Source organism: Scleropages formosus, chromosome 14 (assembly GCF_900964775.1).
Source record: "Scleropages formosus chromosome 14, fSclFor1.1, whole genome shotgun sequence".
Lineage (NCBI taxonomy): Eukaryota > Metazoa > Chordata > Actinopteri > Osteoglossiformes > Osteoglossidae > Scleropages > Scleropages formosus.
The window spans coordinates 25,714,446-25,735,922 of NC_041819.1; the positions used below are offsets into that span (position 1 = coordinate 25,714,446).

The 21,477-nt window shown below is 46.6% G+C and overlaps 1 protein-coding gene across 4 annotated transcripts; it reads left to right on the forward strand.

Annotated features, from left to right (window-relative positions):
• Positions 1-71: 71 nt before the first annotated feature.
• pde9aa (phosphodiesterase 9aa) lies at positions 72-20,617 on the forward strand. Of its 4 annotated transcripts, none has more exons than XM_018739960.1 (20): positions 72-489; positions 1,056-1,315; positions 6,089-6,159; positions 6,311-6,388; positions 7,111-7,154; positions 8,685-8,739; positions 8,853-8,923; positions 10,698-10,782; positions 13,372-13,432; positions 13,910-13,984; positions 14,738-14,824; positions 14,926-15,030; positions 15,543-15,625; positions 15,806-15,962; positions 17,328-17,441; positions 17,655-17,759; positions 18,223-18,351; positions 19,197-19,292; positions 19,373-19,440; positions 20,374-20,617. In XM_018739960.1, the coding sequence occupies exons 2-19, from the start codon at positions 1,079-1,081 to the stop codon at positions 19,421-19,423; spliced, it is 1,704 nt and encodes a 567-aa protein (XP_018595476.1). In that variant the 5' UTR covers positions 72-489; positions 1,056-1,078; the 3' UTR covers positions 19,424-19,440; positions 20,374-20,617. The 4 variants fall into 4 exon arrangements, with proteins under 4 accessions (XP_018595476.1, XP_018595477.1, XP_018595479.1 ...); XM_018739963.1 differs by lacking the exons at positions 72-489; positions 1,056-1,315 and adding exons at positions 1,614-1,624; positions 3,502-3,560; XM_018739961.1 differs by lacking the exon at positions 1,056-1,315.
• Positions 20,618-21,477: the final 860 nt, after the last annotated feature.

A 21,477-nucleotide genomic window follows, 5' to 3' on the forward strand; every position in this document is an offset into this window, starting at 1 on the left:
GGAGGCGTGGTCAACGCCGTGTGATTGGGCGCCCGGGTGTACCACGTGACTTCTATGCAAACCGTCAACAGCGATCCCCAGCGTAACGTTTCGCGCTGGCGGTTAAACTTGTGCCTTTGTTTATTTAAGAGATTCTTGTCTCTAAAGTGACGTACAGTTATTATGAACTAATATTTAGCCGATACCTTTATCCAGGGTGACCCGCAGTGCTGGATACACTGCACTATTTTTTTGTGTTTCTTTATATTACCGTCTCAGGCAAGACTGGAGTTTACTCTCCTTCTCACGTCACTCTTTCAATCACGCGCTCATCCACCAGCAGATTCGTGGGAACGCGCTTCTAACAGTCACGTGCTCCAGAAATAACATCGTGGTAACGCCCCAGGGTGTGTGAAGAGGAGCTGTGTTACTGACTAAATCCGGAATAAACTCCTTTAGGGAAACGTCCTCACAGCACAGAACCCGAAAAGGGGAAAGGGGTCTTTGAAGGTATGATCGCTCTGGAAGTTAAGTTATGAGGGCTTATTGATCGTATCATAATTGCATTGACCTGATAATGATTGACTCTTTCAGTCCAAAGTGACTTACAACGTTAAGCTGCCTGAATTTACTTACCCGGCTGGGTAATTTCACTGCTATAATGGGTAAGCACCGTGCTCGAGGCTACTACAACAACTGGCAGTGGGATTCGAACCTGCAACCTGCGGGTCTGACGGCAGACAGAAGCGCGAAGCACTGCAGTGACGGCTGGCCCCTGTTTACTCAGTTTCCCTTTACGTTGTCACTGAAGACAGGTCCTCGCCCAAACCCCCCCGAGAGACACGAACGCGGCTCGCGACCACTTCTTAAAACGAGGTGTTTTTTTTTTCCTAACGAAAATCTGCTCATTTCGTTTCCTATCGTCCGTTTACCTTAATTGCGCTGCTGTGCTTTACTAGTACCGTTATACCCTGTGTTATAACTGCAGTTGAGACGTACGATCTGAGCACTAATGTAATGAAATCCGTTATGATAATTATCATAATAATAATAATAATTATTGCTCCCACGTGCAGTCACTGTGAGAGAGGGGAGGGGGATGGCGGTGGGAGGGGACGTTGCCGGGTGGGAGTTCCTCTCACGGCGGTGCGCGAAGGGGCCGGTGGAGGAGAGATGCTGTCGGACTCGGAGCGCTGACTTGACTGCGATCCGCTGCGATCCGCGCGCCGGCACCACGGAGAGCCGCTGTCCGACCCCCCGCAGCGTCGTCGCCATGGGCTCCGCGTCCTCGGCTCACCGCGCGGTCTACCTGGACGTGGACGGCAGGGTCCAGAAGGTGAGCGGAACACGCGTGGCGGTACCTGACTCTCAGAGATGACCAGCAGTGTCATTATTCCATATCATCAGCAACATCATCATTTCATGTCTCCAACTCGCGTTCTTCGTTTTCATGGATTCCTCACTGAGCTTATTGTTGCTTGTCAATTAGTCTTCGTTTGTTAGTGTTCTTTCCGTTGGACACGCCGTTATGGGAATGAATGAATGAATGAATGAATGAATGAATGGACGGACGGACGGACGGACGGATCTTTCACGCCAGCAAACACTTGCCCTTAAATGCATCGCAACGATGGGGAAGTGTAAGGTTTGTTCAGTTTTTTTTTTTATGGTAAATTGCCGTTAAAATGCGTTACACACACATCGATCAAAAATGAATGTTCCTTCACTTCCTCCTGCCTGACAGCACCATGGGGGGGGCGGCATTAGGGAGCACTTTTGATGTTTAATACTCTTTTAATGTTTAAAGAACCACTGTGTTCACAATGGAACACAAGGTGGAATAACTGGTAAAACGTGGTGAAAACCACCTGGAAGGGGAGCTCCAGCTCACCAAGGACCGGTAATGACCATGAACAGTGTGTCTGTGATGGTTGTTTCCCGTCTGTGGAAGAATTTCAGTGCAGTTTACATGACTGTAGGTGTAAAGTTTGTCGCGCACTAGGGTGAAGTACTGTGGTAAAGGGCTATAAAGATGGAGGGAGGATCAGCAGTATGTGATCCAAGGCCAAATGCAGGACTTGGGATCAGTCTGCAGTGGTCCAGTCTGATGGACGTGTCCGTTGCATCTTTAATTCGCTCATCCGGGTGGGTTGTGGTTTTGCGACTCAGGGAGGCGAGAAATGGAGATGTCCTTTTCCTCCTTGGAGATGTTCGTGTCTCTCTGGACTCGAGATCAAACATTTGTTGTGCTCCAAGAGGGACACAGCTCCTGAGCGACGTCCAGCTGCAGCACTGGACAGACATGTTAGTCCAAACCCATCTGCTGAGCACGTAAATGACGCGCAGCCTGTAGCAGAGCGTCGTCTCACGGCGGTCAGTCGTCCGTGCGCTGATGGGAAACGGTGCGTTCGACCGCTGGGACCCGAGCCCTGCAGGGGTCTCCGAAAGAACAGGAGTCGCCCACAGAAAAGAGCCGCATCAGCGCTTAGTCAGGGCCACATGAGCAGTTCGCTTGCAGCCACACACACACACAAACGCGTGCACGCAGCCTCTCACATGCACTCATGCCCCGTGCACGTAAAACTTATTGTGCACACACCTCATCGTGCACATAATTGCTCCACCCTCACACACACATCAGACCCTAACATAAACACAAAACAGGACCTTTGTCCTACGCTTTTAACACGTTTCCCAGCGTAGCACTGGAGTCTCACACGAGGCCCGGGACGCCTGGTTGTGTAAGACCCTCCAACGAGGGCGGAGGAATATAAATCAACCAGTCAAGTACCACATAATGTGGCGCTGCATCCCGCCTGCATTAATGAGGTTGCCTTGAAAGCGGAGGTACCCTGTTTTTACCGAGCTTTTTGTGATGGATGGATGGATGGATGGATGGATGATGGATGGAGAATAAATTGTAATAAAATGGAAAAGGCAGAAATGGATTGATGGATGGAGAATAAATTGTAATAACATGGAAATGGCAGAAATGGATGGATGGAGAATAAATTATAATAAAATGGAAAAGGCAGAAACACACATTAATTAATAATAAACCAACTTTCTTTGGTTTGCAGCCTTTTGATTCCCACTTCTGCATTATTTAACAGGCAAATTCTCGGTTTGTTTACGTTTCGCCCTTTTGCTCTCCGCGCTTGCACGGACCGTGTGTGTTCAGCGTGATCTCCAAGCCAGATTCTGAACAGTCCCTGGCAGCGTCTCCTCTCTTCTTCATCTTCATAACTGTCACTCGGTTCTCTCCCTTGGCCTCTGAGCCTCCGTGTCCTTCATCCCGCTGCAGTTTGTGTCCTAGTTTCCTCTGAACGCTTCCTTTAGTCACAGCCTGCTGCTGTGTGTCTTTCCCCTGCTGTCATCAGAAAAAGGAAATAAAAAAGATGTAAAAAGCAAAGGTCTAAAACTGCACAGAGATTATTATTATTATTATTATTATTATTATTATTATTATGGTATCTTGTTCAGGGTGTACTCCCCTTTAATCCTTGTGCACAATGATTTCAGGGTAGGCTCCGGTTCACCAGGACCCCGCTCAGGACATGATTATTTAAATTGCATAAATTGTAAGTAATAGTGGATTATTATAATTTCCAACCTTTGATCTACAATGATTTAAATAACTTTTTGTTTTCATTTTTACTGTGTATAATCATGTGTTTGTAATTTCTGTATCTGGGAGCAGAAGTTACATGTACAAATCCCACCTCCCGCTGTAATACCCTTGATCAAGGTATGTACTCTGAAGTGATTCTCTAAAAATTACCCAGCTCTATAAAGGGGTAAATCGATGTAAGCAGCTTAGTGTACAAACCTTTTTCCTTGAACAACAGTGTCAGACAAATAAGGACTAATAATAATAATAAAAACCTGAGAATTCTGCTGAATTACAGTACATCTGTACAAGTGTCCAAGACAAGGGGCTCCCTCCTGGGATTTGAACCCACAGCCAGTCATCTCCCTCAAACTTACGGCACTTAATCATTCCAGTTCGATTTCACGACGTCCACGAATTTACGTCGATAGAAAGACGTTCCAGATGCTGTACTGAGACTCCGTGGACCCCCTGCGGTCTGCGAGTTTGGCTTCCACTCCTCCATGTGGAGCCATCAGTGTTTCCCTCTAGACGTCACCCGGGTGGGCGGCGTGGCAGGCAGGGGGCTGCGCAGTGAGCGCCGGGGGGGGGGGCATTACGAGCGAAGGACCCTCTTTAGGGAGGATTAGCTGCTGTTGCACTTTGATGAGTGTGTTTTTCCCCTCGCAGTGCTGGCAGTCATGCAAATGAGCAGCTGCTTGGCATGTGCGTCTCTGCATGTGACGACACGGTGTGTTTCGAACCCTGGCGGCACTGGCCTCAGCGCTCTTCTTCAGTTACTGATGGGATTATTAACGAGCATTGTTCCGTCCATCTTTTCACACATCAGGAACGCCTTTGGTCAAAGGGGCCAGACGGAGCCCTCCTTTCCTCCAGGAGGACATCAAAGCGTTCAGTTGGGGTGGGGGGTGGTCTTGGTGTCTGGCATGAGTGGTCTGTTTACCGGACAGATATGCAAATGAGCAAGTGCAAGGTGTACCTGTGTGAGGAAGCAGCCAGGGGGCAGGTTTCCGTATGCAGTAAAATCACAGTGAAGACAACATATTTACTTCTTTATCTGCCCCCTTTTTTTTTTTTGCCATTTGTCACTGCTTTCCGTGACTTACCCATTTAAATATCTGGGTAATTTTTAACGTATCACTTCAGGGTAAGTACCTTGATCAAGAGCACTTCAGCAGGAAGTGGGATTCTAACCTGCGTCCTCGCAAGGCACCTCAAATCACTGCACCCCCTGCTGGCCCGCCTCTGGTTGTGAAAACAAAAAACTTTTTCTTTTTAAAACCGAGTGAACAAAGATAGACATCAAATAGTAGAAATGAAATTGTGAGAGAAGAAATGTCACAGTGAGACAAACTGGAGGAGCCCGAGTCGGGGCAGATGAATACTGCACCTGCAACGATGGGGGACGAGTCACCGGCACCTCTGTCTGTCTGCAGTCCTTTCGCTCCCCATCTCTCTCTCACTGTCTCACTCCACCTCCAGCGCAGTCTCTTTAGTCAATTTACAACTGTTTATGAATTACTGTTCCCCTTCATTTCTTTTTTATTGTTTTGTCTGGTTTATTTGCGAGTGTTCCTCAGGTGGAAGTTCTCATCTCTTCTGGTCTGATGGCGGAGCTGTGATGTTTAAAAAAGCAACAGAAGAAAAGACTGTTAAATGTGTCTATTTTAAGTCCGATAGCACGTTTTTGTGAAGAGCACAGACAGAACTGACTGAAAATGACCATAAGAAGTCAATGCAGCATCAATTTATTCGCCTCTCAGTGTTTCCTGCTTCCTGCTTTCCATCTTCTCTATTAGGCCTTTAAATGTCCAGCCTTAATAGAGGGGTATTACTTCCATGTTCTCTCAGTGAATCCATATAATTTTGAAACACAAGCATCTTCCCTTCAATTTTTTTTCATTACGAATGTTGTTTGTACAGCTGTATTATAAAAAACATCTAAAGGAAAAAGTCCACCTGACTATATGTATATAATATATACTATATATTCCTTAAGCTCATGATTGGGATGTTTTGGCTGCCATCATTTCAGAACCTGTCAGATGTGGTGAATGAGGTGGCGGTAATGAGTTATTATGGACACTGATAAGAAGTGATAGATGGATGGTGATGATAGACGATGAGTGTTCATGGGATGGTGGGTCATGATGGATGCTGATGGGTGTTGAAAGGTGTTGATGGCCGGTGAAGGGTTATAAAGTAAGAAGAGTCATGATGGCTGGTGGTGGATGATAGATGATGATGGATTGTGGGTGGTGATGGACGGTGATGAGTTATTACGGATGGTGATGGATGACGGATGATAATGGATTGTGGCCGGTGATGGATTGTGGGTGGTGGTTGTGGTGGATTATGGATCGTGATGGATGATGATAAGTTATAATGGATGGTGGGTGGCAATGTAAAATGATGGATGGAGGGTGCTGATGGGTGGTGATGGATAAAAGCCCACCGTAGGTTCTGAACTGATCACCATCGCTTCCTCACATGCTCCAGGTCGTGTTCAGCCGGTTCTGCAGCCCTGGTGACATGAAGGAGCTCTTCTGCACTGCAGCAGGACTACAGAGGTAAAGCAGTCACCCCAAGTCTCCACTGAGATACTCGTTCCACCCTCCTGCCCCAGCTCCTTGTAGGACTCATCCTGCAGCATCTCTGCGTTTAGCTTTATCTCATAGTTTCATACACACTTTTGTCTGATGAAATGTTTGCGTGTTACAGGAATACAACCATCTCCTTGATGGATGTCACCGGCGCCATGGTCTCCATCGATCCCACCATGCCGCACAACACGGAGAAGTGAGGGGACCGTGTCTTCCTGGTCCACGAGAGGGACTGGAACCTATAACACACACGGGACACTACAGGCAGAGAGGAATTCTTGCACTGCGAAAACCCCTTTTCAGCATCTCTGTGTTCTTTACCATTTTCAGTATAGCTCCACAATGTTATTTGAACCCAGGAGGCCAATATGGATGGAAGATGGACACACAGTGTGTAGAACAATGGAATTCCACATTCCAAAGCACACACAAATAATGTTTATTATTTTAGCCAATACTTTTCCCCTCAAAGTAACTTACACTATTAAGGGCACTCCTGCTGCAGGTGGCATTTGAACCTGCAACCTCTAAGTCCAAAGGTGGAGGTATTAACCACTGTGCTACCAGCAGCTCCCATGTATAAAACGCGCAGACGTATAGCTCGGCACACACATAGACAGCCAGGCACGCACAGAGACACACAAGAGCGAGCACACAGATGCCTTTTGATAAGACTCTTATCTGTGTGCCATAAGCGAACTGTGTCTATTTGCAATGCAAACACTGCAGATCTGGAAACACGGAGAGAGCTCGCCTGCAGCAAATGGACTGGTTTCTGCATGTATAACCGGATGGTTTCCGTACAAATCGACAGCATAAAGATGCTCTCTGGAGGTGAACAGGAAAATGTGAGCGAGGGGTGGGTGTGTGTATTGACACGACTGGCTCCTCTAATTGTGTGTGTCTCTTGTTTCGAAGGTCTCCTTACAAAGTGGTGCCTTTGTCCGGGGAACAGCTGGGGGGTGAGTGTCATCCTGCCTGTGTTGTATGAAAATTCTTTATTTGTATAAGTTACATAAATTAATAGGAATCTTGACTGGTAAACAAATGGCCAGTCTTCAGCTTTCAGTGTAAGAGAAGTGGTCACTGATGAGGGAGAAATTACATTTTTCTCAGGGATTTCACCGGGACAATCGCAACCCTTCACTGGACAAGTTTGTTATTGATTATAGATGGATGGACAGATGGATGGACAGTTGGACAGTGAAAAAGATGAACGATTGCCTTAACAGACACGAATTCAGTTCGGTTCAATTCAATCCACCTTTATTTTCATTCTACAAGTATAATGAAATTGAATTTCTCCAACTCTCCAAGTGTGATGCACCACACTGATACAAAATATAAAGCACAGCAAAATACAAAAAGAAAACTATATAATAAATGTTATCAACAAATGTATGTAGAGCTTAACTCCAGCACATTGCAAATCTGTGCTTGTGCACAACGGCTATAACAACGCACCGCAAGAGCGCTCCGCCACCTCATCTTGTTACTACATGTAAGAGGAAGACTGCTAGAGAAGATGAGTGAAAAGAGCTCAGAATGATCAGGGTTTCGAAAGTCCTTTCATGAATAAAACCTTGTAATATATGATAATAAAACTCGGGGACCATCTGAACGTGTGTAAAGCTTTCTGTTCCGCATCAGAAAAAAACCGTTTGCATGTGATAAAAGCAAAGGAGAACTCATGCGAACGTTTAGGGGGAATTTATTTTAGGCCCCACAGCTGGTTATCGATTTTGGGTGCGATTGGACTCATCATTTTCTCCTTATTGACTTCTTATCTTGGGTGGGCCCTTTGCCCGTTCTATTCACTTACTGCCATTGGGCGTTGGCAGTTATTGCTGTTGTTGGCGGCATGATATTCCGGGCGCTAATACGTTGCGTTCCTGGATCCACGGGAGCAGTGATCTCGCTGACCCTGACCTCTGATGCTGCAGCGCACTTTACCACAGGGAACGCTGCACGTGGGGTGCCGGCCGGCCAGCGCCGGGCTGATCTCGCTCCCGGCTATAGTATTTACTAACTTCGGATGACCTTTGTCCGCAACCTAACGCTCAGCCAATGGCGCGAGCTTCTCCAGCCACCGATGGGTTTTTATGAAAGAGAGCGAGAGAGAACTGAAATACACGTTCAGGTCTTCATAAAGAGACGCTTCTGCTCAGATCTGATAGTTACTGTGGTAAGAAGAGTAAAGTCAGGATCTGATCTCTTTTGGCAGCTATTGATGTATTAGCTTGGCTCACGGTTTTCTAAGCTACCTTTGCATCCGTTTCTCTTTTTCTGTCTTGCTCATTTCTTTCCAGGTTCCCTGCAATGTCCCAGCAAACTCAGTTGCGTAAAACTTGCTTGTGACCAAGGGTGTGTGTGTGTGTGTGAGAGATGGTTCGGAGGACCAAGTGTGCCGATGTAAGCTGAATGATGGACCCCTCACTGAATCACCACCACTGCTGTTGACGCTCTCACTTGTGCACCCCATTTGATTCCAGACAAAGAGGAGCTCTTCCAGAATGTGCTGAGCCAGGTGGCCGAGCAGTTCTCCAGGTGCGTGCGTCCGAGCTCCTGCTGCCGCCGCCATCGTCGTCGTCACGGAGATGGCCGCCGGACGGTATCGATCGACGAAGGTGAATCATGTCCTCTGGCCGTGCTTTCTGCAGGGCGTTCAGGATAAACGAGTTGAAGGCTGAGGTGTCAAACCGCCTGGCCATGCTGGAGAAGAGGGTCGAGTGTGAGTACCATTCCCATCTTCCTTCGCTCAGCCTCGGCGTGCGGTTCTCTCTTTATTATTCATCTGTGTTTAAGCGCTTCTGCTCGCGTGACTTTGTGTGTGTGTTTGTGTGTGTGAGTGAGAGAGAGAGAGGCCAATAAACATGCCATCAGTCACGATCTGTAGTGTTATGGAATCGACCGTGACAGACATAGCAGCAAGCACTCTCAACTGGGCAGGCGAGCCCGAAAAAACTAAGAGCCCAATAAAACAAAGCGATCCGTCCGCTGTTACGCAACGTCTCGCCAATTTGATGTATTGCCTGACACGTTTACAGGCTACCGGCTTTTACCCAGGGTCGTTTCACCCCCACCCCTCTCAATACAAAGGTGCTTCCCTGGAGAATTTCACCCTGACTGAAGAGGTCAATGAGTTTCTACCCATCATTCAGCAGCAGGGATCCGACCCCATCTCGGATGCCACTCTTCTCCGCATCCAACAGCGCTCGGTTACAGGCATGTGCTGGAGGCCTCGTAACTGTCACTGTAAATGTACTGTGTGGGAGTGCGAGGTCTGCTTCTGTGATTTATAAACTTTGTGGTGCAGTTTGGTTTAACTTCAGGGCCTGCAGCTCATCAGTGCGTAACAAGCGCAGTCGTCGTCGTAGCCGGTGTCATTGTGTCAGTCTCCATGGAAACCCATCCTAATCTCCGTATCCCTGGAGACCCTTTGTGCAGCTGGCATTTTCAAGGCGGGTCTCTGTGGAGAGCCGTTCTAACCTCAGGGCCCGTGCGGGTCTGCCTCTACCTCTCGTCTCCAAGGAGACGCATCCTAACCGCCGTCTCCACGGAGATCCACCTTCGCTCCTCGGTCCCAAAGAACAGCTCTGCCGACCTCGGGTTCTAAGGAGTCCCGTGCTAAATTAATCGCTGCCTAGTGCGTGATGAGGAAGGAATGAGAAGGAAGAAATTCTAAGGCAATCCAGGGGACCAAAAAAAGAGAAAGAGAGAGGAAGTATATTCATTCTGCATGTCATCCATCATCACTAGTCACTTGTCAGTCTATCTGGAAGTACAGGGCATGAGGCAGGGAACATCCTGGATAGGACACCATTCCATCTCTCACACACACACGCGCGCACTGAGGACAACTTAAGAGTCATCAATTGCCTTGAAACACGTGTCTTTGGAATGTGAGGGGAAACCCTTGCCAACACAGGTAGAACATGCAAACTTAAGTCGTATTCAAACTCACAGCCCAAGAGCCGTGTGGCACCAGTGCTGCCTGCTGTGCCACTGGAAGACAATATATGTCAGTTAATATTAGTCCTGTAAATTATACATCATCAATCATCAAGTGTTCATCATACATCATCATTCACGTTCCTGTCAATGGACCACTGATCCTACCGGTGTGTAGGGAACAAAGAGGGCGAGGGATGGGTTTCCCTGTACAACCAAGGACCGCGTTTCATTGTGTCGCTGCCCTGGGTCTCGTTTAATTCCGTTCTACCTCTGCCACACACGCACTCGCACACGCCTTCAGCCAGCGTATTTGCAGCTGATTTGCCTGTACCTGCCTGATAGCTTTGTGTCTCAGAGGAAATGCATTCTCGCTCCCGCTGTCCCTCGCGCATCTTCCTTCTCCGTTCGTTCAGCCATCTACTCGATTCCCCTCCAAAGGCACTGCTGTGTGTGTGTGTGTGTGTGTGTGTGTGTGTGTGTGTGTGTGTGTGTGTGTGTGTGTGTGCGCGCGCCCCGCTGGCGACTGACACCCCGCTCTCTCCCTCGCCCAGTGGAGGGGCTCAAGGTTGTGGAGATCGAGAAGTGTCGCAGTGACATCCAGAAGCTCCGAGAAGAGATGGCCTCCAGGAGCCATAGGTCAGTCGCCGTTAACCCGTTACGGGGTAAAACTCGTTACTCTGCGATGTTCTGGGAGGAGTTAGTGCGTAATATGTGTATGATGACTGGAAACAATATCCTTGGTCACGGTGGAGATGAAAGTACTCAAAAACTGAGCAAGTCTGGAAAAAGGATTAGAGTGTGAAGCAGGGGGGTCCGACCCCCCCCAGACATTGTAGTGAACTGGTTTGAGGGCCACTAGTGTAAAAATCATACTAAGTGATGTACTGAATCCTAAATATCTCAGCTAAACAGTGTAATTTAATTTATTGTATTTTAGTTGGGTTTCGGTGTGTGTCCAAGGTGTGTAGAGCCCTAACCGCAGAACACTGTAGACCTGATACAACGCGACTCAATATAATCGCTGGTAATGCGCTCAAAGATTTGATTAGATTTTTTTTGGTGTTTTTTAAATGGAAAGTAATAGAGGGCAAGTAGTGTGAATCGAGAGTGAATTTTTGTCCTAAGAGATAAACACAAAAAATCCAGAGTGAAATCTGTACAGGATTATTACTTGTACATATGTACTTTCACTCATTCCTGTGTAACTACGTGCAGTTACATTTTTTACACTGGTGGTTTCTAACTGACACACACACACACAAAGTCTACAACTGTTTGTCCCGAGCGGGGTCCTGGTGAGCCGGAGCCTAACCCAGCAACGCAGAGTACAGGGCGGGAGGGGGAGGGGGGACACCCTGGATTCGAACCCGAGACCCACCAGGGAGCGGGACCCGGCCAAACCCGCTGCCCCACCGCACCCCCCAGCTATTATTTACACTGACGGTTTCTAACCCTTCAAACACAAAACATGGGTGAGTTTCAATTAAAACATGTAAATTTCACGCAACATGGACTCGCTTATACCACGGTCGAAATTTTTCTACCCCGACACCTGTGTCATATGGGGTCTGCAGTGTGTCAAGCAATTCAATAGAATTCATAGTACCTGTGGGAGGTATAGCATATGTTCGTAATTGTACAGATGTTCCTGGAAGACATGTCACACTAAACGGCAGACAGTCCCCAGGCCATACGCTGGGACCACGATGTATTATTATAATAATAATAATAATAATAATAATAATAATAATAATAATAATACACACACACACATTTTCTAAACCGCTTGTCCCATACGGGGTCGCGGGGAGCCGGAGCCTAACCCGGCAACACAGGGCGTAAGGCCGGAGGGGGAGGGGACACACCCAGGACTGGACGCCAGGCCGTCGCAAGGCACCCCAAGCGGGACTTGAACCCCAGACCCACTGGCGAGCAGGACCTGGCCCAACCCACTGCGCCACCGCACCCCCATCATAATAATAATAATAATAATAATAATAATAATAATAATAATAATAATAATAATAATAATAATAATAATAATAATAATACTACTACTACAACATTATTATTATCATGTTATTTAAAAGTGGAAACTGGAAATAGAATCATGAATTCTCATTTAACAAAGTTTGGATTTTAACTGAGCTTTAATTTACATTTTTTTCAAACTTTATTCAGTTCAATAATGTTAAAAAAAAAAAAAACACTCCAGAATACAAGACACTTCAATGTATCACATCTCCAATAAAATCTTTGTAATTCATTACACTGTAGCATGACTGAGGTTATTCACTCATCTGTACTCTTCACATGAACTCCTTTTTCCAAATACAGACAGTGGAAAACATCAGGGGTTAAAAACAACGATTATAAATAACCGCATTAAAACCCGATAACTTTAAAGTGCTTTCAGAAAAACAGTGAAGACGTGAGTTTTGAAAACTGTAGAAGAAAAGTCCCGAAACACTTTAACCACACACATCCATAAGAATTTATTAAATACCAAAACCATTAAAAACATTTTAAAATCAGCAATTAAACATTTTTTCTGAGCAAAAGGTGTTAATTTACATGTATTGTTTTTATTCACTTGTGGAAAAAAGGTGTGTAAACGAAGGTGTTGCCAGCTGTGTGTGCGGTGAGGTGTGTCCTTTAACATGCTGAAGTTTTTATGTCAGTGCTTTAGTGTAAAAAAAAATTTATATATATATATATATATATATATATAAAAAGCAGAAAAGTGAACAAGGTCCTGAGCAGTTTCTGAGAGCTCGGCAGGGCTGCTCGCACCCCCTACCTGGGGAGGATGTAGCTGTGCAGGTGCCCTGGGGTGGATGGGCTCAGTGCACGTGATGATGGTGCACTATCTCGTTTCACCTTTGGCCTCCTCAAGTCCCCACACACACACACACACACACGAGGTGGTGACCCACTCAGTCAACAGTCCCGCAGGACACACGCTGTCCCACAAACCCTGTGTGACGCTATAAAGCTGGGAGTTTCTCAGCACCACAGTAAATCCCAGGGAAATCCAGTTAAAGCAGGTTCTCAGCCAGCGCCGCCTGCAATCTGTTTGATTTCGGCGTCCTTTAAACGGGTCACACTCGGTTTTCCACCGTTCCTCGATTGCTTTGCACTGCCTGATAGGCTCAGTTGTCGACTGCACCGTTTGCCCCAGGAAGTCGCGGATTTCGCTCACTGATTGGCTCTTCCTCTCTGTAGTAGTTTCCTTGACGACAGCAAGAAGCTCACACCCCGCAGGGACGTGCCTTCCTACCCCAAGGTACGATCACAAGCGCACGGCGTTTGTTTACGCCGCCCTCTTTGGGCCTCACCCCCCCACATCTCCATGTTCATATCTGTCATTGAATACATGTGCTCTTTATCGATTCACGTTCGTCTGCTGAGGTGTAAATCGGTGTATTTCTACACGACAGCGAATGATGGGTTGGCCTTCCAGTGACAGGTGCTTCCATGTATTCCGGCTGCCCAGGTGTGTGTGTGTGTGTGTGTGTGTGTGTGTGTGACAGCTGTGCCCAAGGCCAAGCATTTGGCATGTGGCAGGTATACAGGTGCCCCCCCCAGCCAGGTGGTGCTCTGTGGCCTGCAGTAAATACTCTATCAGGAGACCAAAGACATTCATGTCTGGTTGTGGCACCTCTCTCTCTCTTTCTCTCTCTCTCTCTCTCTCTCTCTCTCTCTCTCTCTCTCTCCCTCCCCCCGCCATACCCCTCGTTCCCATGCCCTCTCCTGCCTGCAGTACCACCTGTCCCAGGAAACCGTGGAGGCTCTTAGAAAGCCCACCTTCGATGTGTGGCAGTGGGAACCCAATGAGGTGAGGACCGGTGGACACCTTCTCCACACAGTGCCAGCAACTCGTGGGTTAAAAATAGACATAAACACGAAAATACAATCATATTTCCCCGGGCGCATCACTGTCAGCCGTCTCAGCGTTTTTGGATCCTCGTCGGACGTGACGGCTCTTTGGCTGAACTTTTTCTCTGTCCTGCCGCTACGTCTCGTCACATCAGCATGTTACTTTTTCTTTTTTCCTGTATGAAATGCAAATTCAAGTTTCTTGCACAACTCAACACTGGGACCTGGAACCAGCAGAGCTGCGTTCAAAATAAGAACAGGATTCCGACTCTTGCAGATTGAATCATCATCCCGAGCAACAACGAAACCTATTATGCTTTCATATTCTATCATAACACCCAGAGAACCAACCATTCATTTTGTCCGCTCTAGAGAACATAAGATTTTTAAGTGCATCTCCCAACCTGTACATGACACAAAGCTGAGTCCTAATGCACATCATAGAGGATATTCTGTATTTTTAGGTGATGCAGCATGTTTGGGGGTCTGCTTTGGACAATTCCCCATAAATCCTAGAGACACGTCCGCCTTTTCGCTACGTCGGAAAACTGAAATACCACAAGGGGGTCGTATGCCATTCCGTGACTAAAATGGCATTTTCCACCGGTGCTGGAGAGCTGACAATGTGTCTGTGGTACAAAGGCTAATGAAGGGGATATTGTGACATAAGGTCGGTTATGAGACGTGTCGCTGTGCCGCTGCGCCGCTCTAGATGCTGAGCTGCCTGGAACACATGTATCACGACCTGGGCCTGGTCACGGACTTCAGCATCAACCCCATAACCCTGAAGAGGTGGCTGGTGAGTGCAGCGACCTGGGAGCATCACCCATCTCATGATCACCTGTACCTGTGCCGCCCAATGGCCGCCCGGTGACTCTACACCCCCTCCTTCCACCCCAGCTCTGTATCCATGACAACTACAGAAACAACCCCTTCCACAACTTCCGCCACTGTTTCTGCGTCACTCAGATGATGTACAGCATGATTCACCTCTGCAGACTCCAGGTAAAACGCTTGACGCACACCTACTGATAACCCAATTTGCATATTTTTTTTCCTAACAATCCACCTGGTTTGTTCATTGAAAAATATTTTTAAAAAATACAAGTACAGAGCAGGCAGGGCTTCGGGGCCATGTTCTCCATTATCGTTCTCTTCATGTTTCTTCATTGGTACCAAACTTTTAGCTGTATTTAAAGTAAATCTCAGTAAGCTGGTAGTGTCATCGATAGAGCTGCTGCCTTTGGACACAGATGTTGCTGGTTTGAATCCCACCTCCAGCTGTAGTTCCCTTGAGCAAGGTACTTACCCTAAATAGCTCCAGTAAAACTACCCAGCTGTATAAATGGGTAAGTCACTGAGTACCTTAACGCTGTTGGCTGCTTTGGAGAAAGGTGTCAGATGGATGGATGAATGAATGAATGTACTAGATGAAGGTGCCAGCAGTTCTGAGGGGTTAGGGTACCTTCTGCTAGGGGACCCAAGTGTGAGCCCCTCATCCTTGTCAACCGCCACAGGAGAAAATCACGCAGATGGACATCCTGGTCCTGCTGACCGCAGCCGTTTGCCATGACCTTGACCACCCAGGCTACAACAACACGTGAGGCAGAGCAGCGCCGTGATCCTAAAGTCTGTGGTGGTGTTTCTCATCCACGGCGGTGCTCCTTGTGCTGAAGCCCTTTCTGGTCCCCTCTTCTCTCCGACTCCCCACACCTCCCACCCTTTACCTCGCCTTCCTTGCACCATCACTCCCCCATCCCCCCCATCTCCTCCCTCCCAGGTACCAGATAAATGCGAGGACAGAGCTCGCTGTACGCTACAATGACATCTCCCCCCTGGAGAACCATCACTGCGCCGTCGCTTTCCAGATCTTCTCTCAGCCTGACTGCAACATCTTCTCCAGCATCGACCCTGAGACTTTCAAACTGATTCGCCAGGTGTGTGTGTGTGTATATGGACGCCTGGTTATTACACCAGCTCCTTGTCTTATAATTTGTGTTGGAAATTTTTGAAAATACAAATATTTTCCAGTTTTCTTCATTATTGTGTTATATATATGCATTTTTCCACTTATCTATATTGTAAAATTTGTCTGTAGCAGGACAACTTGTGTTTACCCTCCGGACCAATAGATGGCAGTAAAGAGAACTGAAACAGAGTACAGTGGAACCTCGGAACTCGAACTTAATTCGTTCCAGAAGGGTGTTTGAGTCCTGAAAAGTTTGAGTTCTGAATCAATTTTTCCCATAAGAAAAAATGTAAATTGGATTAATCCGTTCCAGACCCCCAAATGATTGCCTATTTAAACCTACGGTATATAAATACATACCTGATGCTAAAACCATAAATGAAAAGTGTAAAACCCATAAATACATGAAATAAACTTTGCGAGTTTTCAGGCAAGACTGACTCATACCGAGTCATACGCGTCATATGCACCCTTCGTTTTACGGGAAAAAGAGGCGGCATGTGTCCGACAGGTTTTAGCCTGAAAGACTCATCGGTTGGAGTAGCGAAATATCGTTCGAGTTCTGAGACATTTTTTTCTCAAACAACTCGTTCAAGTTCTGAATTGTTCAAGTTCAGACGTGTTCGAGTCCCAAGGTTCCGCTGTACAAGTATTACACCGTCTTAATTCAACTCACTTCCACGGTGTTTACAGCGTTTGTCTAATGTTCAAGAGTGTCGATGATGAACACCAAGGTGAGGAATGTTGCACGTGAGTCAGTCGGCAATCGGCACTGAATAGGAGTCTCTCAGTGGAGTTGACGTGCTTTCAGTTGACACGAGGACACACTACACACCATTTTTAATATATTTATTTTACCAGCTTTGAGCGACATTAAAATTAGTTTTGACTTCGATGCAGCTCAAAGCTAATAAACATTAAAAAATTAAGTATAAAGCATTTTTCTTTAATCACGGCTATATCCGAGACTTTTACGAAAACTGACCCTCTAACTCTAAGTAATCCGAGCATCGAGGGACATCTGTGCAGTAAACCTTTTATTGATCGTGACTCAACTTTGGCGTTACAAAGCAAACGAGTTACGAAGAGACCTCAGGAAGTCCAGTGAACATTCGTTTTCATACTTTAGTGGGAATTAATGTGCCGTTTGCGCTCTCGACCCTTCCTGTGCGTGGGCTGGAGGAGCCATCGCTGTGAGTGTGGTTTTCACACCACGCTGACGAAGCTCTCATGTACTGCGACTGTTGCCCTCGCATCGCAGGGGGCTGCTGGGTAAAACGTCTCGAGGGAGCGGTGCATTTGGCTCACTTGTTGGTCCTGTTCGCATTCACAGGGGACGATCACGCTGATCCTGGCCACGGATATGGCGCGGCACGGCGAGATCGTGGACTCCTTCAAGCAGATCGTGGACGTCTTCGACTTCTCCAACGAGGAGCACGTCACCTGCGTGAGGGCAAGCTGCACCCTAGACGAGCCTTAGCGCCCAGAGAGGGCTCTCTGTGTTCTGATAGCCACCTGTCTGTGTGTGTCTCTCACCTGTGGGTCGCCCATCGCGTCCCCCCTCCCCCCCGCATCGCCGCCTGCCTTTTTCCTACTTTGGCCGCGTTGCCTAGCGACCGCCTCGGCCGCAGCGCCTCTGACCGCATGTTCCCGCCCGCAGCTGAAGATGGTGCTCATCAAGTGCTGTGACATCTCCAACGAGGTGCGGCCCACGGAGGTGGCGGAGCCGTGGGTGGACTGCCTGCTCGAGGAGTACTTCATGCAGGTGTGTTTCCTGCTCACACCCCACCACAGTACGCACAGGTCGCCTACCTGTGCTGTGAGTCACGATCGCTTCTTAGTGGTCTCAGTTGGGAACTAACAACCTCACTCCTTTCAACCTTAGCCTGGTTACTTATTATTAATTATTGTAGCTAATAATAATTATTCATTTACGTCTAACAGCTTTTCTCCAAAGTGAGTTACAACGTGAGGTTTGTACACATTTATAGAGCAAGCTAATTTTTACTGTATCAATTTAGGGTAAGTATGTTAATCCATGGCGTTACATTAGGAGGGGGATTCAAACTCACATCCTCTGATGGCAAGGTGACACCTCTAACCTCTTTGGCTTCCTTGGAGTCATGTTGATAATACAGTCGGGATGATTACTTTCCAATGACCGTGATCTTTGAACACGCCGTCTCACTGTGCCCCCCCCCAACCCAACCCAACCCAACCCAACCCAGAGCGACAGGGAGAAGCTGGAGGGGCTTCCAGTCGCCCCCTTCATGGACAGAGAAAAGGTGACCAAGCCCACAGCGCAGATCGGCTTCATCAAGTTCGTCCTCATCCCCATGTTTGAGACCGTCGAGAAGGTGAGAATGCGGCCACCGCTCCTACGAGAACACGGGTTCGGATCGGTGTCAGAGAGACTAAGGCGCATAGACAGATTTCACCAGCCGACTATAAACTATGTCTACTTTGCTGTACTTTCAAATCGCGTGGCTCCTCCAGCCATTCCCTGCACCACACGGGGTCTATATGATGATTTCTCAGAATCCTCCACAGAGCTCGGCTGCGGCGAGGTCCGACGCTCTTGATTGCAATTAACCCCCTTTGTTCTGCAACCCTTTCCAGCCCCTCGTGAGCACTAAGAAGGCCATAAACCATATTATCATTCCAGTTATGAGAAATTACACCAGTTGTTGCAGGGCTTTTGAAAATAATAGGGCTTTACATTCGCGCATTTGTGTTTCCGACGGAAGAACGCTTCCTGGAAAGCACACGAAGTGCCAGTAAGAAATATGTAATCAATCATTGCAGCCTCCGTGTTTGTCATTTCATTCATCATATATACATCTGGTGTGATCAATAGCCGCTATAGTTTGGCTCATATTTCAGCGCATACACCTTTGAGAGGGTGTCACATTGACAGACGGCAGGTGCAAAAACATGGGGGGGGGTGCGTGGCGAGGACACATCGGCTCCATCTGTCTGCAGCGTGACTTTAGTGCGACTAATAAAAATATATGCTACCGATAATAAGGGTAAGGAGTCCAGGTAGGGCCTTCGTCAACACGCTGGTCAAGGAACTAGAAATGTGACCACATGGTTTCTGGGTTACGACTTGGTGTTAAATCCTTCAGCAATGACCCACTCATTGAAAAGTGTCAAACTGTTAGATGGCCTAGCTCTATTGAGTGACCTTTGACCCCTGTAGCTCTTCCCTGAGATTGAAGAGGCAATGGTGCAGCCCCTCAGGGAGTCCCGGGACAGGTACGAGGAGCTCAAGCAGATCGAAGACGCCACGAGAGAGGTGAGAGCGACACCCGAAGGCTGTTTTGACTGGAGCGCAGAGCTACTGCTCGCAGCAATTATCTCACACCTCCGTTTCAGGTTCAGAAAAAGAAAAGTGAGAATTCGACCGCAGGGAGCGAGAGGAAGTGAGGTTTCCATCGTCCAAGGTTGGTTTCTTCTCCCATATTCCCTGCTCTACCAGCACTACCAGTGTACATTGGATCTCATTTTGAGCTAACGACTTCAATTAGTCCAACTCTTCACCTCATGGACCGGAATTCTGTTCATAACTCGTTGTGTTCATAAATCAAAAGTTACATTTGTTGAGTGTACTTGCCTTTACAGTCAGTATATTATTTACCAGTCTTCGTTAAGTCAGAATAATAGTTTTCCCTATTTATTAACGTGTGAAATTTAGTGAAGAAACCTTAAATAATTCGAAAGGGAATAAGATGTAATTAAGTCAAACTAATTTTAACTTCTACCTACATTAAAACTGAGATGAGTGAAAGCAGTCTCCACTAACGCAGATTGTCGATTGATTCATCCTGTAAACATGTGCAGCCTTCATCTCGTTACCCATCAGCGACAGATATAAGGTGATCTAAGAGGTTCACACGCTGCTATTGACTGGGTGCCTCTTTACTGCCACCTACTGGCTCGGAGGGGGAAAAAAACAGGTGGAATTCACTCTACCGCTGGCAAAACTCTGGAAGAGAGACAAGTGAACAAAATGTAACAAATAAATTAATGGGAAAATGTGAAAGTGGAACAGTTGAGCCAGTGTGTAAAAGTAGGTGCTGTGTGGATACGAGGCGCTGGATGTTAGATAAGAGTGGAGGTACATTTATACACATACACACTGCATCTCTGGAAAAAAAAATTGCTACGAAGGTGATCAGGAATCATGGATATTCAGATAAAGTTTTATACAGGTCCTTGTGTGAACATGGGTTCATATGGTGGAAAGTAAACTGCACTTAAGAACCACATCTGCTTCTAAGTGTCTTTTTCTGCTCATATAATGAATGCATTGTATTTTCTAAGATGTTCATCGCTTTGGAGAAAAGTGTCTGACAAATGAATACATGTAAATGTAGGTACAAGCAGCAGCTGCTCCCTCCAAACACGGGAGAGCGGACCAACACGCATGACCACCGTGTGGTTGTTGTTCATCGCAGCGATAGTGTTCCTCCCCAGACGAAGACGCAACGACCAAGAGATGACCCAAAGCCCAGCAGGGACTGTGAAACCGTACAGCAGACACTTTACGGAAATCTCTTCTAGCTTTTTTAGCTCCTTTTTTACAGAATGTACAGATTTTTAGTCACAATTCTTTCCTATACAACACATTTTACTTTAATAAAAAAAATTTCTGGAATTTTAAACTGTCAGAAGTGTGTGGGTGAAGTTTTATAGATATGTGATGCTTTGCACCATTTTCTTGCCTGTTGGTTAAATGCAAACACTGATTTATTACTGTCCGTTATTTACTACGGTGAGAAAGTTGAGTCACTCAATTTGAGGGAAGGAGTTTTGCACCTAATTTAGTTTAATTTTCATTATTCAGTCTCAATTCCCACTCCTGCTGTAGGATATTGATCAAGCTATCCACCCAGAATTGATGCAGTAAAAATTGCTTTGCTATATAAGTGGGTAAATCACTGTATGTAGCTCAAAAGTCACTTTGAAGAAAATCATCAGCTAAGGACAAATGTAAACTCAGGTTTGAATTCCACATGAAACAGAACAAATATTTTTTCACTCAACACTTCACGTAGAGGAATGATGAACACCTGTACTTATTAAACCTTAATATTATTACTACCCATAAGTTTTACAGTGCATTCTAAGATTCTTCTGTTGGTCTAGAAACCTTTAACAGCATTCAGTACTGGAGTACAGTACAGGCAGCCTTTCAGAGTGCTGAATATGTACAGGAGGCCAAGCCCTGGGGGGGGGGGGCTTGTCCAGTAGGCAACTGGAGAAAGCCACTCCTCAGAACACCTCTTCAGTTCTGCTTTTAATCGTCATCAATATTTTTAATGTTTTTCCTTTCCATACAAAATGCACATTTCTATACTATATAAATAAATTAAAAAGCTTGCTGCAACAAAGGAGGGAAAGGAAAAAGTGTCCCAATCAGATCCTGTATGTAATAACATGGAACAGAAACTGATGGAAATATTCAGTTTAAAAAAAAA